The sequence below is a fragment of the Nothobranchius furzeri genome, chromosome 2 (genome assembly GCF_043380555.1).
Source record: "Nothobranchius furzeri strain GRZ-AD chromosome 2, NfurGRZ-RIMD1, whole genome shotgun sequence".
Classification (NCBI taxonomy): domain Eukaryota; kingdom Metazoa; phylum Chordata; class Actinopteri; order Cyprinodontiformes; family Nothobranchiidae; genus Nothobranchius; species Nothobranchius furzeri.
In genome coordinates this window covers 95,247,502-95,263,028 of record NC_091742.1, presented here as the reverse complement: position 1 = coordinate 95,263,028, position 15,527 = coordinate 95,247,502, and the positions used below count along the sequence as shown (strand labels likewise).

General features: G+C 43.5%; 1 protein-coding gene and 1 long non-coding RNA gene across 2 annotated transcripts; both read left to right on the top strand.

Annotated features, from left to right (window-relative positions):
• The first annotated feature begins 1,107 nt into the window (after positions 1-1,107).
• Positions 1,108-2,747, top strand: LOC139066257 (uncharacterized). Its single transcript, XR_011519181.1, has 2 exons — positions 1,108-1,455; positions 1,533-2,747. It is a non-coding gene; the product is annotated as an uncharacterized lncRNA (long non-coding RNA).
• A 1,015-nt stretch (positions 2,748-3,762) lies between these two features.
• On the top strand, positions 3,763-13,611 carry LOC107396753 (uncharacterized). The gene is made up of 3 exons (XM_015976588.3): positions 3,763-3,916; positions 7,026-7,349; positions 11,903-13,611. The coding sequence occupies exons 1-3, from the start codon at positions 3,856-3,858 to the stop codon at positions 12,121-12,123; spliced, it is 606 nt and encodes a 201-aa protein (XP_015832074.3). The 5' UTR covers positions 3,763-3,855; the 3' UTR covers positions 12,124-13,611.
• Positions 13,612-15,527: the final 1,916 nt, after the last annotated feature.

Below are 15,527 nucleotides of genomic sequence, written 5' to 3'. Positions count from 1 at the left end.
GTAGTTCCAGTTGATATTTTTTACTTACTTAGCTATTATACAGCTTGATTTAAAGGCCAACCACATGAACGATTGACATATTTACAATATTAACAGAGTTTTTTTTAAATTGGAGTTCCAATTTATATTTTTGATCAACAAATCACATAAACTATTGACAAATATTTACAAAGTTAACTAATTTTAATGTTTTTTTTAAATCTGCTTACTCTAGATCGTCGAGGGTCCTGAGGCAGAACTCCATGTCCTCTATACAAGCACTATCAGTGCTGGATGACTGCATGCTTGGACCTGGACAACTGTCTGCTTTAGAAGAGTAGGCAGCAGACGTGCCAGAGAGATTTAGCACCTTTTCTGCTAACTTGTGCTCATAACACGTGTTCCCAGCTAGTCTTAGGCCATATCTTATGTGGAGGATGGAGGTGAGAGTTTGGAGGGACGTGCGGCTTCTTAATTTGTTTTTAATGACACCCATTTGGCTGAAGAGTCTTTCTACTGCAGCATTTGAGTGAGGCAGCGAAAGAACTGCAACTGCTGCGGACGCCAACTCTTCAGATGGGTGAAGGCCTGCTGCATCCCTGTGCTTTTTGACCTCAAACCAGAACCCAGTGGTGTTGGCGGTTTCCTCCCATCTCTGAAAATGGACACTTCTCCACTGATTAGTTGTTTCAGGATCATATCCTAATAAGACCATCAGCTTTTCCATGTCACCTGGGTTCTTGCTTTGTTTCGGGGTCTCTCCGACGCTGAACAATGACGTGTGCTGAAGAATTTCCAGACTGTCCGGAAGTCTTGCTCGAAGCTCATTGGCTAGGGCAACGGTGTAACTAATACACCTCCGTCTCACACGGCCCTCATCCTCAGGGGAGACGGTAAGCTCTGCTGTTTTGGACTCAAATGCAAAGCCAACATACGGCCTGGGTGAGATGTGGTTCTCTATTGGGTCTTTCAGGATGTCAGTTGTAGCCCCAGGATGAAGAACTCTGCTGCACACTGATGTAATTAGTAGAATTAAACAGTCCAGGAGCTTGAGAGGATCTGTTTGCTCTCCCTCAAAGGCCTTCACTGCAGCCTGCACCTCACCGAGGATTGATTTCAGGTAGGTCGAGTACAGTAGGTTCTGTGGGTCAGCAAAACGTCTGCCATGTAGCAATGCTCGCTTGTCTTGGTCAGACTAAAATGGAGCTTTAGCTCCTCCCACTGACTGAGTAGTCTGGATACAGCAGGTTCTACTGAAAACCAGCGTGTGGCACAGACTCTTGTTGTGGCCAATGGCCTCTCGCCACAGTTTATGGTTTCATAAACTGTCCTGCATGCTTCTTTTCTTTTAGGGGAGATGGAGAACCAATTGTAGGTTTCCCTGAGCAGGAACTCAACACTGCGAGGAAGAGTGGTTTTGGAGGCAGAGCTGGCAGCCAGTTGCAAGGAGTGGCATACACAGCGGACGAGAACAAGGTGTTTTATTTCTTCTTTAAGAATTTTGTGAACACCATTGTATATCCCTGTCATTACTGATGCATCGTCTGCTCCAGTGCCAAGCAGGTTCTCCTTCTCGAGGCCAGACTGATGGCCCCTCCCTCCAGCTCAAGAAGGCCGAGGAAGGTGTCCACCACGTGTCCCTTTCCCTCACTAGAATAGCGAACCACAATGCCCAGATATTTGGAGACACTGACATCTGAGCTTTCATCAAGCAAAAGGCTGTATTTGTTATGTCAGCCACCAACCGCTGTATGAAATATGGAGCCAACACACCATTTATCATCTCGGTGCATTTGGTACGGTGCATCCGAAAGTTTTGGGCAATACTAGAATCAGGGAAAGCTGCTTTGCATGCTAAACCAATGTGGTCACATGACAAAATTGAGCAGTGATCACTGATAGCCAAAGCCATTGCGGCCTCTGCCTGCTTCAGTGTGTCCGTTTTTTTGGCAACGGATGTCAGTTTGGGTTGGCTTGCCTGATTGTAAGGCTAACCCCGGCTTTCCACCGGAGCCGTCAGCAGCGCGAGTCGGCCGCGTCTCAGGAGCAGCATGTCGCGGCCCTTACGCGCCGGTTCTATTTTCTACGCGCGACGCCTCTGAAACGGGTCAAGTTCGACATTTTTGGGGAAGGAAAGACAGGAAATCGGACACGGAAATGGAGAGAAGCTCCCGAGATTTTCAGAATAAAGAACGTACTGCCTTCCGGTTGCTTTACTTTAAAAAAGGTTACTAACTGTGCGTCCCCGTGAGAAGTTATCACCTAGCTAGCGGTCTCCTTTGTTTTTCAGGTCCGTATTGGCGATTATAAAACAGACAGAACATAAAACACAAACCATGTTGTAGTTTTCTCCTGCTTGTTGTTGTGTTTACTGACGAAGTCACTCGTGTGACTTCGTGCTCGGTCGGTGACAGCTGCTCCCCTGCTGCTCCGCGTCTCGTGGGAAGGGCCAAGCAGCAGCTTACGCCAGCAAGACGTGCTGCTGCAGTAACGTGCTGCTGACGGCTCCCCTGGAAAGCCGGGGTTAGCCTTCTCGATGTGCTTCTGGGTAGCTGCATGCTTTTTAATGTCTGACAACTTTGCATAGAGGTCTGTTTTGCAGTGCATGCAGGTAGCTCTAATGTCGCTACCTGCATGTGGTTTCAGCCAACCTTTAAATTCAGGTAGTGACTCCCATTCTGTGCGGTACTTTTGGAAATAGGATTTTGGTTGTGTCATTGTTGTAATGTATTTACTTTGCCAATTTGTCTAATAAAATGTTAAATGTCTGTTTTTTATCGAAATCTGTGTCACTATGATGAAGGGAAAACAAGGAGGTGGGACAGGATGAAAGAAGTAAAAACAATTTTTTTTATTTTGAGTTGGGGAAAATGTGAGGTGAACTGAGAAATTAATAAATGGTAAGCAATAAAAAAAGGCTGGGGACACTTTAGAAAGAGGAAGGATGTGGACATACTAATTAACAAATGTGAACAGTTACGGGACTGAAAGAACTGGTGAGGGACTGCACAAATATAAATTGATATTTAAGTTTAAAAAGGGGGCAGAAATAATAAGATTTTTCTTCTATCTGCTCCCTTTCATTCAAATATATATTGTGTTTTTATGAATATTGTTTAGTATCTGTTGTGTTATTTTTTTATTGAATGAAATAAAGATAATAAAAAATAAGTGTTTAAAAGATGAAAAACGTATATAGGAATTAAAGAAATTATTGCTTTCTAAGCAAAAGTAAAGAGTGTAAAGTAGCCTTTAAAAAGGCTGTTTAATGTATGTTTGATTCTCTATAGAACTGATACAAAGTCTGAAAATAGGTGGACATCTGTTGGTGGGTGGCCAGTGTGTGACTAACAAAAGGAAAAGATTGGTCTTAAATACTTGGATATTTCTTTTGTACAATTAAATTTATTTTCTCTGTAAGACAAATTTATTAGTTGGCGGGTGAAAACCCACAAATGGTTTTGATTGGTCAACGGGGGTAGCGTGATCATGCTGCACGCACATGCGCAGATCCTTTTCTTTCTGATCCTCTGAGTCTGGAGGAAGGGCGGTCCTGTCGCTTCGGATGTATCTCCAATCTGCGGGTAAAGTCGGCAACAAAGTTGTAGTCGAAGTAGCTGAGGAGGGTCGGAAATGTCACCAAAATTGTCGCTAGGCGCTTTTTTGAAAAACAGTCGTTACGGGGGTCTGAAAAGTCGTTATAAATGGTGACAAATTCGCTGATCAGCTGCCCCCTTCTGGTTTTCATGGGCGTCACAGGAGAAAAGGAGGTAAGTTTAAAAGCTAAAGGTGGGCTCGCGACCTCGCGTTTTCAGCAGGCTTCAGAACACGGAAGTGTGTGTCATTCATTACGCGCTAGCTTCTGAAGTAGAGAAAATGACCGTAGTGATAATCATCGCCATTCTCCTCGCCTGCCTAACTACTTCTGGCTTTAACGGTGAGTTTATGATCACAGCTGATCGACTGGATGTGTGTTTATTTCTGTACAACTCACCGGTTGAGCCCATAGAGTTACGTTAGCATTAGCTAAGGTTAGCCTACGTTCCGCTTATTTAGGGTTATTTACACGCACTATAAAGCCTTTTGCGGGTCTGTCCTCTTCTCGCTGCTCATCTGCTTGTCTTTACACTAAACAGCAGCTAATTACAGTCTTCACCTGTTTCTAAACCCGGGACTACACCGTTAGCACGGTGTTGTGCTAAAAGGAATCGCGCACGGCTAGGGTAATTGCTATGGGTCATTGCATTTCTAGACGAAATTCCCCAGGATTTCGCCCTAAAACTCGGCATATCTAGCAATATGGACATTGAGAAAGCAGAGGTAACCTCTTCCGGTACTTAAACAGATGTTTATCGTGGATATTAGTTTTTCCAGTTCGGAAGTTGTTTCAGAATCAGAAGTTTTTATTGCCATACGTGTGCCAAATCACAACATTAGGAAATTGCTGCTGTATTTTGGTGCAGAAGGTAAGAAAAAAATTAATTAAGAGATAAGCAAATATAAGAACTAATAAAACACTCATGATAAAATTATTAATGTAACAAGTGGCAAGAATTAGAGAAGCAGGGGGTAGATAGCTAAGTGTTGCTATTTGTCTTAAACGTTCACAATGAGGATATATTAATCCTTCTGGCAAAAAAAAAAAAAACAGCCCAAAAATGGCAAAAAAAGATCATTTCCCTTGCCTAAAATTGTTTATGAATGTGGAAGAGACCCAGCATCCTGTGATGGAACTAATAACATCAAGAGATAATAAATAAGGTAATATTTAGGTAAATTTAACCCTTTACAGGTGGCCAGGACACTGTAATCACCTTTTGGCAAGTAAAATGCCATTTTAGTTGTCTACAATTAAATCATCAATAAAGAATTTAAAGATATTTTGAGGCGTTTCTTATAGGTAAACAGGAGGGTGCAGTCTCTATTTGGCAAGTGACAATCTTAATTTTATGTGCTGAAGTGATTTTATCTTGTTACTTTTAAATAGAGCAACGTAATGAATAGATAGTAACCTACACAGTGTCATTAAAGCCAAAGCTTGATCAGTTTAAATACTATTTTTCAAGTAAAAATGTGCCCCAAACTAGTTAACCGTGGCTCCATGTCAAGTGGACTAAAGAAGGGAGGGGGGATAAATCAAATCGCTGGAGAATTGTTTATTTCCATTTATACAGCGTTTACATTCAACACAGGGCACCATTTTACATTGTTTATTTATTTTTTAGTATCAAGGCTGTAACATAAAGAAAGCCAGTTCTGACCACAAACCATCTTTCAATCGCAAATATTGCCAAAAGGATTAATATATCCTCATTGTGAACGTTTAAGACAATAGCAACATTTAAAACAACTTCCCAACTGGAAAACCTAATATCTGCAATAACCTCGTCCGGTACTTAAACAGATGTTTATCTCTGCTTTCTGAATGTCCATATTGCTAGATATGCCGAGTTTTAAGGCTAAATCCTGGGGAATTTTGTCTAGAAAAGCAATTACCCTAACCGTGCGCGATCCCGCGGTGGCTGGTCAGTTTTTGGCAGCCAGTCGCTTTTTGGCACAACACCGGCATTGAGCTGGCTAGCAGGCTAGCTGCTACCACTGAGAAGCGACTAAAGCCAGGGAGTGAATCTGTCTCCCCAGAAGGCGGAGCGGTTCGGTTCCCGTCGGGTCCGTCTGGTACCTTTTCACTACGTCAGTCACGTGACCAGAGGAGCCGCAGTTGTGTGTGCATCAGTTATTTAGAGACGGTTGAACTATTTAACTTATTTAAAAATAACTTTAGTAGTGTTTTTATTCTGTTTTCACACACTCAAAATAAAAACGGCAAACAAAACATCCCAAAGGACAAACATCTGTTTACAATAACAGGTAAAATGTCTGCGATCAGGTTGTCCTTTACAAGCATGACCCGGGGTTCACGGCTTAGAGGTGGCGCACCAAAATGACGTTCCACCACAGAAAGAAAACCAATAAAACGGCACAAAAATGTGAATGAAAGGCAGGAAGTAAAACGTCTTCAGAAGAATATTTGCACTAATATACATGCATACAGGATCACAGAGGGGACAGATGGAAGAAGTTATCGTAACACATCGGTCATGCAGGGTTCGGTGGGGAAGCACCCTGCTGTGATGGAGTTTGATGGGTGGGACGGTGGAGCGTGTTTTGTTGGCCCGCTCGGTCTACGGATGGATGTCAACCCTTAACGTCATTTTTGTACGGGAAAGGTTTTTTCTGCCAGTCCAGGAGTAATGTAGGCCAAGGAAGACCCGTTAGCTCGATCCAGAGGAAAATGTGGATTTTAATGCCAGCTCTGACATATTTTTACTTCTATCATACTTGAGGGGCGTTGGCGGCATAACGATGAAGAACGTCCATGTTTTAGGCCAGAACAGAGCAGAACTGAGAATATGGCCTGTAATTGTAGAGCTCCATGTAAAGCCCTAGAAACCCCCCAAGGCGCTTTACAACACAGTCATTCACACACACATTCACTCCCTGGTGGTGATGAGCTGCATTGTAGCCACAGCTGCCGTAGAATGCATTGACGGAGGCGAGTCTGCTGTGCACGGACGCCACCGGTCCTTCTGATCACCATGCAAGTGTCTTGCCCAAGGACACGACAGCGACTGAGCGGGGCTCGAACCTGCAACCTTCTGATTTCAGGACGAGTACTCCTGTGCCTCCGTGACCCCTAATGTGTCACTTTGATGTTATTTGTTTAGTTGAACGCATTTGAGGTTTGGCTCACACGTATTTTATCTCTAAAATGTTCCTCCTAAGTAACGGGGGTTCACCAGCAGATGGCGCTGCTCGGTCTCCCACAGAGATGTTGAACTCAAACTGAGACGTCAAAGAAAGCAGCTTAGTCACCAGGTCCTGGACTCTGTTCCCTCGATACCCGTTACGCTAACGAGGATGTGTTTGGCAGCGTGAGTGAAGGAAGAGTCAGAGAGACCATAAATGAGGGATCATACATGTTTAGAAAGCGCTACATTTCAGGTTTGGCTTGTAGAAGGGATGTGACTTTTCTCTTCATGTCTTAGATCATCTGAAGTTCACGGGCCATGTGGGGGAGAACGTCACTCTGGCATTCCCACTGCCTTCCAGCGTGGTAGACTCCGTTTCACTGAAGAGACGGAACTCCCCTAAGTTCGTCTTTTACTACAGAGATGGGCACAAGACACACCGAGGAGACCAGGATCCACAATTCATCGACCGAGTGATCAGCAGCTGCCAGCCGACGAACAACACTGTCCTCGTGACCCTGTTGAATGTGACCAAAAACGACTCTGGAGAGTACACTGTGAGGGTTACCTCTGGAGGAGATAACTACAGAGAAAATATGACCCTGATCATTACAGACGCAGGTGAGACCACGTCCAACATTCACAACCCAAACAAAATCACAATAACGCTCATCTGACAGAAAATTAAGTTGTCAAGGTTCAAGCTAACCTTACTGCCATCAGCCCCGGGGCAACACAATACTTGGGCCCCTGTGGCAGGTCTGACGTGAGCCGGGACCTCTATGAAATCTAATGTTTTACCAAATGAAAACATTCCATTAAATTGGAGATGCATGCTTTTATCACCAGTGCAACAGACTACCGTCATGCCCTGCTTTCTGGTCTTCCCAAAAAGAGCATCTCAGGTTTACAACTTTTATCAAATTCTGCAGCACGTGTCCTGATGAAGACCAGGAAGCGGGAGCACATCACTCCATTTTTTGAAAAAGAGTTCACAACAGTAAAAGAAAGACACGTAAAGAAGTTAAACAAACTCATCAACAAGAAAAAGAGAAAAGAAAAACAAGATAACACCACACAATAACCTTTCACAATACGAACTAACAGAAGCAGAAGAAAGCATTAAAAAAGGTTTAAACTTCGCAGTAACACCAAAGAAAATACCATGTGATGAATTTATCGAAGCAACAGAACTAGCATGTCAGCAGATCACAGATGAGGGAAAGAAAGCAGAACTCAGAAATAATGTAGTTGGGATATTAAAAAACAGCAAAATACAACACAGCAATATTACAAAAGAAGAACAATCAGCCATGACAGCTTTATCTAAAAATGAACAGATAATTATTCTACCGGCAGACAAAGGAAGAACCACAGTAGTTATGGACAAAGAAAAATATAAACAACAGATTAATCGGATGCTAGAGGACAAAAATATGTACAAAATACTTAAAGACCCAACAGAAAACATTAAGAAAAACATGAAAAAATTACTGAAGCCACTGCACGAAAAAGGCAAAATAACAGAAAAAATGTATAAACACTGGATTCCCACGGCGAACATAACACCAAGAATATATGGAACACCAAAAATACATAAACAAAACACCCCACTTAGACCAATAGTTGACAGCATAGGTACACCAACATACAACATGGCAAAAGATATCAGCAGAATCATCAGCCCGTTGTTAGGAAATACAGACCAACACTGCAAAAACAGCATAGAATTGGCAAAAGAACTAAAGGAAATTACAATAGAAGACAACGACATACTCATCTCACATGACGTCACATCCCTGTTCACAAAAACACCAACCCAAAAAACCATAGACATAGTAGTTAACAGAATCAGACAAGACAAGACTTTACACAAAAGGACAAACCTCACAGCAGATGACATAGCACAACTGATAGGACTGGTAGCTAACTCCACTTACTTCACATACGACAACACAATATACAAACAACTGGAAGGCTTCGCCATGGGTAACCCGTTATCAGCCACCCTGTGTGAGTTTTTCATGGAAGACTTAGAACCCCCCCCCCCCCCCCCCCCCCAATTGACGACACAGGCAGCATAAAGTTAACTTATGAGTCAGAAACAGAAGGCAGCATAGCATTTATGGATATGAAAATCACCAGGCAGACCGACGGGACCCTAAACATAAACACATACAGGAAACCAACACACACAGACCAATATCTATTATGGACATCAGAACACCCCACCGTACACACAATGTCAGTAATCAGAACATTATATCACCGAGCAAACATAATAACAGAAGAAAGACACCGTAAACAAGAGGACAAACACATACAACACGCTTTAAAGACGTGCGGATACCCGACATGGGCGATAAAGGAAAAAACAAACAACAACAGAAAGAAAAGAACAACCAAAGCAAAGAACCAGAAACCCAGAAAGACAAGAACCAAAACCAGTGATAACCCTACCATACATCAGAGGCATAACAGAAAAAATAAGAACAACAATGAAAAAACACAACATAAACACACCAACAAAACCATACACAACAGTTAGAAACAGACTAGTACACCCAAAAGACAAAATATCAGCTGGACTTAAATGTGGAGTCATTTACGAAATCCCATGCAAACTTTGCAATAAAACATACATAGGAGAAACCGGACGCCAACTCAACACACGAACAATAGAACACAGAAAGGAGTGCGAGAAAGAGGCAAGTCGAAAACACACAAGAGCAGCAAAAGAAGAAGCAGAAAGTACAATAAAGAAGTCAGCCGTAACAGATCACTGCACAAGAGAAAACCGTGTAATGGACTGGGACAACACACGGATCATAAACACCGAACAACAAAAATACAAAAGATGGATCAAGGAAGCAATCGAGATAAGGAGACGTGGATGTGGGACCATGAACAGAGACGATGGACTTTACTCATTGGATCGCGCATGGGACTGCATCATCGGGAGAGCGGGCAGCAGAGGGCGACAACGTCCTCTGCTGCCCGCGGATAAACGAAGGAAGTGGCGCCACCATCAGCGTCAGCTCTGAGGATGTTTGCAGCCGCAAACGAAACTTCAGGAAGGTAGAGAGAAACCTTTCCTGTGTTTTTAAAAAAGAACCAAAAATGGAATTAGAAGACAAATGCAGCAAGAACGTACAAAAGACATCACTCCGGTTTTAGAATCATTTTATAGCTTCTTCCGGCTCTTGGAGAGTACAGACGCTTTTTTCTCTCCCTCCCTTCATATCTCAAGGCTCTTTGTCCTGTCTTTGAGTGCACAGCGCTTCTGCATTTTCTCTGGAAACTGGAAATGATTAATAATGGATCTGGTCAGCTGGTCTCTCAACGCGATTGACAAAACTTTTTCTACGATGAGAACGGCAGAAGGGGCTCCCGGTTGCCCCTCTGGGACAGAGCCAGCGGGGTATATCATGGACTCTTGGAAGCAGTGGAACATGATGTGCCTTTCTCAACTGTCTGTAGAGGATTCTGAAGATGTCTGGATATTCGTGGTTTTGGTGTCGGGATTCCTGCTGTTTGGCCTGAGCAGTTACCTGGCTTACCGGAAAATCAATGAGCTTTCGAGGAATATTGGCTCAATCCCGGAGCTCAGAGATGGGATGTATCAAGCTGTGAACACACAAACTCATATAATTGTCGAGATGAGTCGTAAGCTTGGACCTTTGGCTGAGATTCAGGCTCTGGCACAGAAGGTGGATTCCATCAAGAAGCGAGTTGACGGATCAGCACGGACTGGGATAGATTAATTTACGCCATTATTGGAACTAGAGGGGTGAAGACCTACAAGACTCTAAGGCAGAGAGGAAATTATCTCTGTAACCAAAATAATTCTTATCTGAATCTGGTGCCCTTGAAGCCTGCAAGGCTGAATTGGAAACTCCCCCCTCAGAAGAAATGTGGAATGTGGCCGTCGCTTTCTCCCTATCCCAGCCTGGGAAGGACTGTGGCCGGTGAAGGACGTGGTCCCGTATCCAGGAGTCACTATACACTTTAACCCATTATCTCCCTCCCCTGTGCAAAACGGAGGTGATGAGCGCTGCTATGCGGCTGCACGCACGGAAGTGTGGAGAGTCCCAACCCTTCCTCCCCTCCTAGTGGACACGTATGTTGTGTATCGTCTGAAGTCTGTCTGCTTATTTGTCTGAGGTGTTTTTTTGCATAGCAAAGCTATCCTCTTTGTCGGGGGTAACTCTGAAGTGCCTTTTTTTCCATCCCCCTAACCCTGACTCTGTCCTCGTATAACCCCTCTTGATCTATAACGGTAGCACGACTTGGGTTGCGAATGACCACAGTCACCAATTCTTGTCATGTGTCTTTGTATGCATGTCTGACCTCTGAATTGTGTGTACTGAAACTCATTTCCCTCTAGGATTAATAAAGTATCTTTGAATTGGCTCCCCGTATGTTTCAGGATCGATTTAAAGGTTCTTTTAATGGTTTTTAAGTGTCTTAATGGTCTCGGCCCTTCTTACCTCGCCGAACTGCTGTAACCATACAAACCCTCGCGGCCTCTACGCTCCTCTGGCAGCCGTCTCCTTGTGATCCCAAAGTCAGGACGCACACCTATGGCGAGGCGTCCTTCCAGTGTTATGGCCCTCGTCTCTGGAACAGGCTGCCAGAGGACCTCAGGGCCGTAGAGAATGTTCATGTTTTTAAGAGCAGGCTTAAGACCCACCTTTTTAGCTTTAACTGATTATTTAGGATTTACTTGCTTATATTTTAAGACAGTTTTGTTACGTATCTATTACTATTTTTACAGTCATACTGATCACTATTTATCTATTTTTATATTATCTCTCGTTATTTTTTTCTTTTACTTATTCTAATAATTTACAGCGTTTCCTCTGTGGGAGCCCTCTGCCTTGGGGCCAGTGGCCGGCGGCGGCGGCCTCGGTGCCCTCCGGCTGGTGCTTGGGTGTAGGCGGGGGCCCTCGGCCTCCCTCCTCTGGGCGCCCTGTGTTGGTGTCCTTTCTGCTGCTGTTGGGGCAGACGGCTCCCCTGATGGCGTTTCCTTACGTTTCCTTACATACCTGACTCATCTGAGCTCAGCCCAGTGTTTACATATGTTCTCAACTGTGTTGTGTGGAATCAGGTGTTTTCTGACTTATGTTCCTTCTCCATTCATGAACTAACTATGGTTTTCTCTCTCTTCTCAGAACACTTTGGAGCAGTGGGAGTAACCGTTATGGAGATGATGGAGAAAATCCTGGTCGTGTTCGCGGTCGTGGTGGTCCTGGTCGTGGTCGTGGTGATGCGTAGAAGAATAGGTGGTTATGTCAGCAAGCTTTTCACAAGAAGAGCATGCCGACCTGAGGATCCTCATCGACAGGGACCTTCTGTTTACCAACGGGTCTCCGGTTCTAATCCGACTGTGTGAGAAGTCGTTTCAGTCCACCAGCAGCTAGATTTGAACTGTGAGTGTGTGCAGTAACATCTGTGAAATAACGATCGGCTGGTACATTTATTTATTTATTTATTGAGAACCTCATTAGCTCCCACCACAAGGTCTCTTCCAGTTTCATTACAAATATTTTACTACAACAACACATGATTGTCCGAAAAAACGTCTGTTTACATGGGACTGTTGCATCATCATCATCAGCTGGCAGCAGGTCTGCAGATGATGGTCATGATCTTTTAGCTGTTTTTAAGCACTTCACTACCACAAAACTAAGGAGACAAAACGTCTCTATCCAAAGGCAATAAAGACACATACAGATGTAACTTTATTTGTAAACAAACCTACAGATGCTGTGGCTCAGTGGGGACAACGGGTCCATCCCATAATCCCAGGCTCTGACAGTTTACCTGTTGGCGTATCCATGGGCAACACGCTGATCCCTGACAGGTGCCCAGCCAATGGTAGCGCTCTGCTCCTCAATGAGGGGTCAGATGTAGGACAGTAATTGCCTGAAGAGGACCAATAAAGTATTTACTCAGGCTGTCCAAATGTGGTGGTGGCTCCTCCCCCTCCATCTCCCTTATTGTTTTTGCCCGTTGCACCTGTGTCACCTGACTGTGTGGGTCCACTGTATGGGACAGCGTACGCATCGTAAACGAGTGTTAACCAGAGGGAAAGTAGCACACCTAGGTGGAGAGAGTCGCGTTTACAAAGTTAAGTGTTTATTTATGTGATCTCATGTTTGTTGTCGAGCCATTTCAGGCTACTTGTGAAGCACATTGAATTGCCTCCTTTTATAAACAACGCTGCACACTCGTACCAGCAGGCCTACATTTACAGGGTAAACTCCTGACCCCTGAGCCAGCATCACTCCTTTACTTTGTTTTTGTAAAGCTGACATTTCTAAACACATGAACAGATGGTCACCACAGTGGACAGGGGCTCTGAATTGTTGTTTATTTATTAATTTTTGCTGTTAAGCACAGCTGTTGGAGAATTCATTGCATTTGAGCCCCTCCATTTGTACTTCAGTAAGCCAAGTCAACACATTTCATGTCCAGAATACACGCTGTCCACAGAGGTGGACGTCTGTTTTATTGTTATTGTTGACTTTATAGTTGTTACTGTACTTCTTTTATTACTTTCTTATGTGTTGATTTTGATGTCTGTTACTGTGCAGCACTTTGGTTTTGAAAATATATGTATCTCTCATATAAGCTCTTTCTACATTATGGAAGAATCCTGTTCTAATATGAAGTGCCTCTCAGTGTTTTTCTGCACAAGCTCAACAGCTGCATATTTCTCTCCTGCACAAAAAGGGAGTGAAAGCATTTCAGTTCCTCTCTACAAGAAAACTGTCTGTTAGCAAGGATGTTTCCTGCTTATCTTAGAATATGACCTTGTGATGTACAGTTGTGGTCAGAAGTTTACATACACTTGTAAAAAATATAATATATGGCTCTACTGAGTGTCCCGTTATTTCTAAATCTCTGATTTTTCTCTGATAGAGTGATTGGAACAGATACTTCTTTGTCACAAAAAACATTCATGAAGTTTGGTTCTTTAATGTCTTTATTATGGGTTAACAGAGAAAAGTGATCACATTTGCTGGGTCACAAATATACATACAGCAACATGAACTAGCAATTTAGGTGACTTAGAAACGTGTCAGTGAACTGAGCTTCATAGCATGGCCTCTTAACTTCTTGTGAGGGATTATGAGTGACTACAGCTGGTGACTTCTCTTAGGCCAGGTAAATAGGGCTCATCGGATACGAACGCCCACAAACGCTACAATGGGAAAGTCAAAGGAGCTCAGCATGGATCTGAAAAAGCGAATTATTGACTTGAACAAGTCAGGAAAGTCACTTGGGGCCATTTCAAAGCAGCTGCAGGTCCCAAGAGCAACAGTGCAAACAATTGTTTGGAAGTATAAGGTGCATGGCACTGTTTTATCGCTGCCAAGATCAGGAAGAAAACGCAAGCTATCACCTGCTGCTGAGAGAAAATTGGTCAGGAGGGTAAAGAGTGAACCAAGAATCACCAAAAAGCAGATCTGCCAAGAATTAGAAGCTGCTGGAACACAGGTGTCATTGTCCACAGTCAAACGTGTTTTGCATCTCCATGGACTGAGAGGCTGCCGTGCAAGAAGGAAGCCCTTGCTCCAAAAGCGGCACCTTAAGGCTCGACTGAAGTTTGCTGCTGATCACATGGACAAAGATAAGACCTTCTGGAGGAAAGTTCTGTGGTCAGACGAAACAAAAATCGAGCTTTTTGGCCACAATGCCCAGCAATATGTTTGGAGGAGAAAAGGTGAGGCCTTTAACCCCAAGAACACCATGCCTAGAGTCAAGCATGGTGGTGGGAATATTATGCTGTGGGGCTGTTTTGCTGCCAATGGAACTGGTGCTTTACAGAGAGTAAATGGGACAATGAAGAAGGAGGATTACCATCACGTTCTTCAACATAACCTAAAATCATCAGCACGAAGGTTGGGTCTTGGGCGCAGTTGGGTGTTCCAACAGGACAATGACCCCAAACACACATCAAAAGTGGTAAAGGAATGGCTAAATCAGGCTAGAATAAGGGTTTTAGAATGGCCTTCCCAAAGTCCTGACTTAAACCCCATTGAAAACATGTGGACAGTGCTGAAGAAACAAGTCCATGTCAGAAAGCCATCAAATTTAACTGAACTTCACCAATTCTGTCAAGAGGAGTGGTCAAAGATTCAACCAGAAGCTTGTGGATGGCTACCAAAAGCACCTAATTGAAGTGAAAATGGCTAAGGGACATGTAACCAAATATTAGCACTGCTGTATGTAAATTTGTGACCCAGCAAATGTGATCACTTTTCTCTGTTAACCCATAATAAAGACATTAAAGAACCAAACTTCATGAATGTTTTTTGTGACAAAGAAGAATCTGTTCCAATCACTCTATCAGAGAAAAATCAGAGTTTTAGGAATAACGGGACACTCAGTAGAGCCATTCTATTATATTTTTTACAAGTGTATGTAAACCTCTGACCACAACTGTATTAGTTCCTGACTAACAAAGCAATTAGTTCCTGCTTATCAAGACTAATGATGTGTGTAGATGCAGGTGCAAATGGCAAACTGCATTTGTTACGTTCCATTATTTCTCAGTAAATACAGCTGCATGGTCAGAGAGCTTCAGAAACACTTGTTGCAGCAAGTGAAGGGCTGTGCGCGGGTCCAGCTGTGGCTGTGTGTTTCTCCCTCTGCAGCGGCAAAAACAGATCGATCCTTCTGATTATTGACTCCACTCTACCAACAATAGGTTTTCTCTCCATTTGCTCCGTACCTGTCTGGTCTCACAGAAGAAAAGACCAACAGTTTCGGCCGTGTAGAAATGTGCCT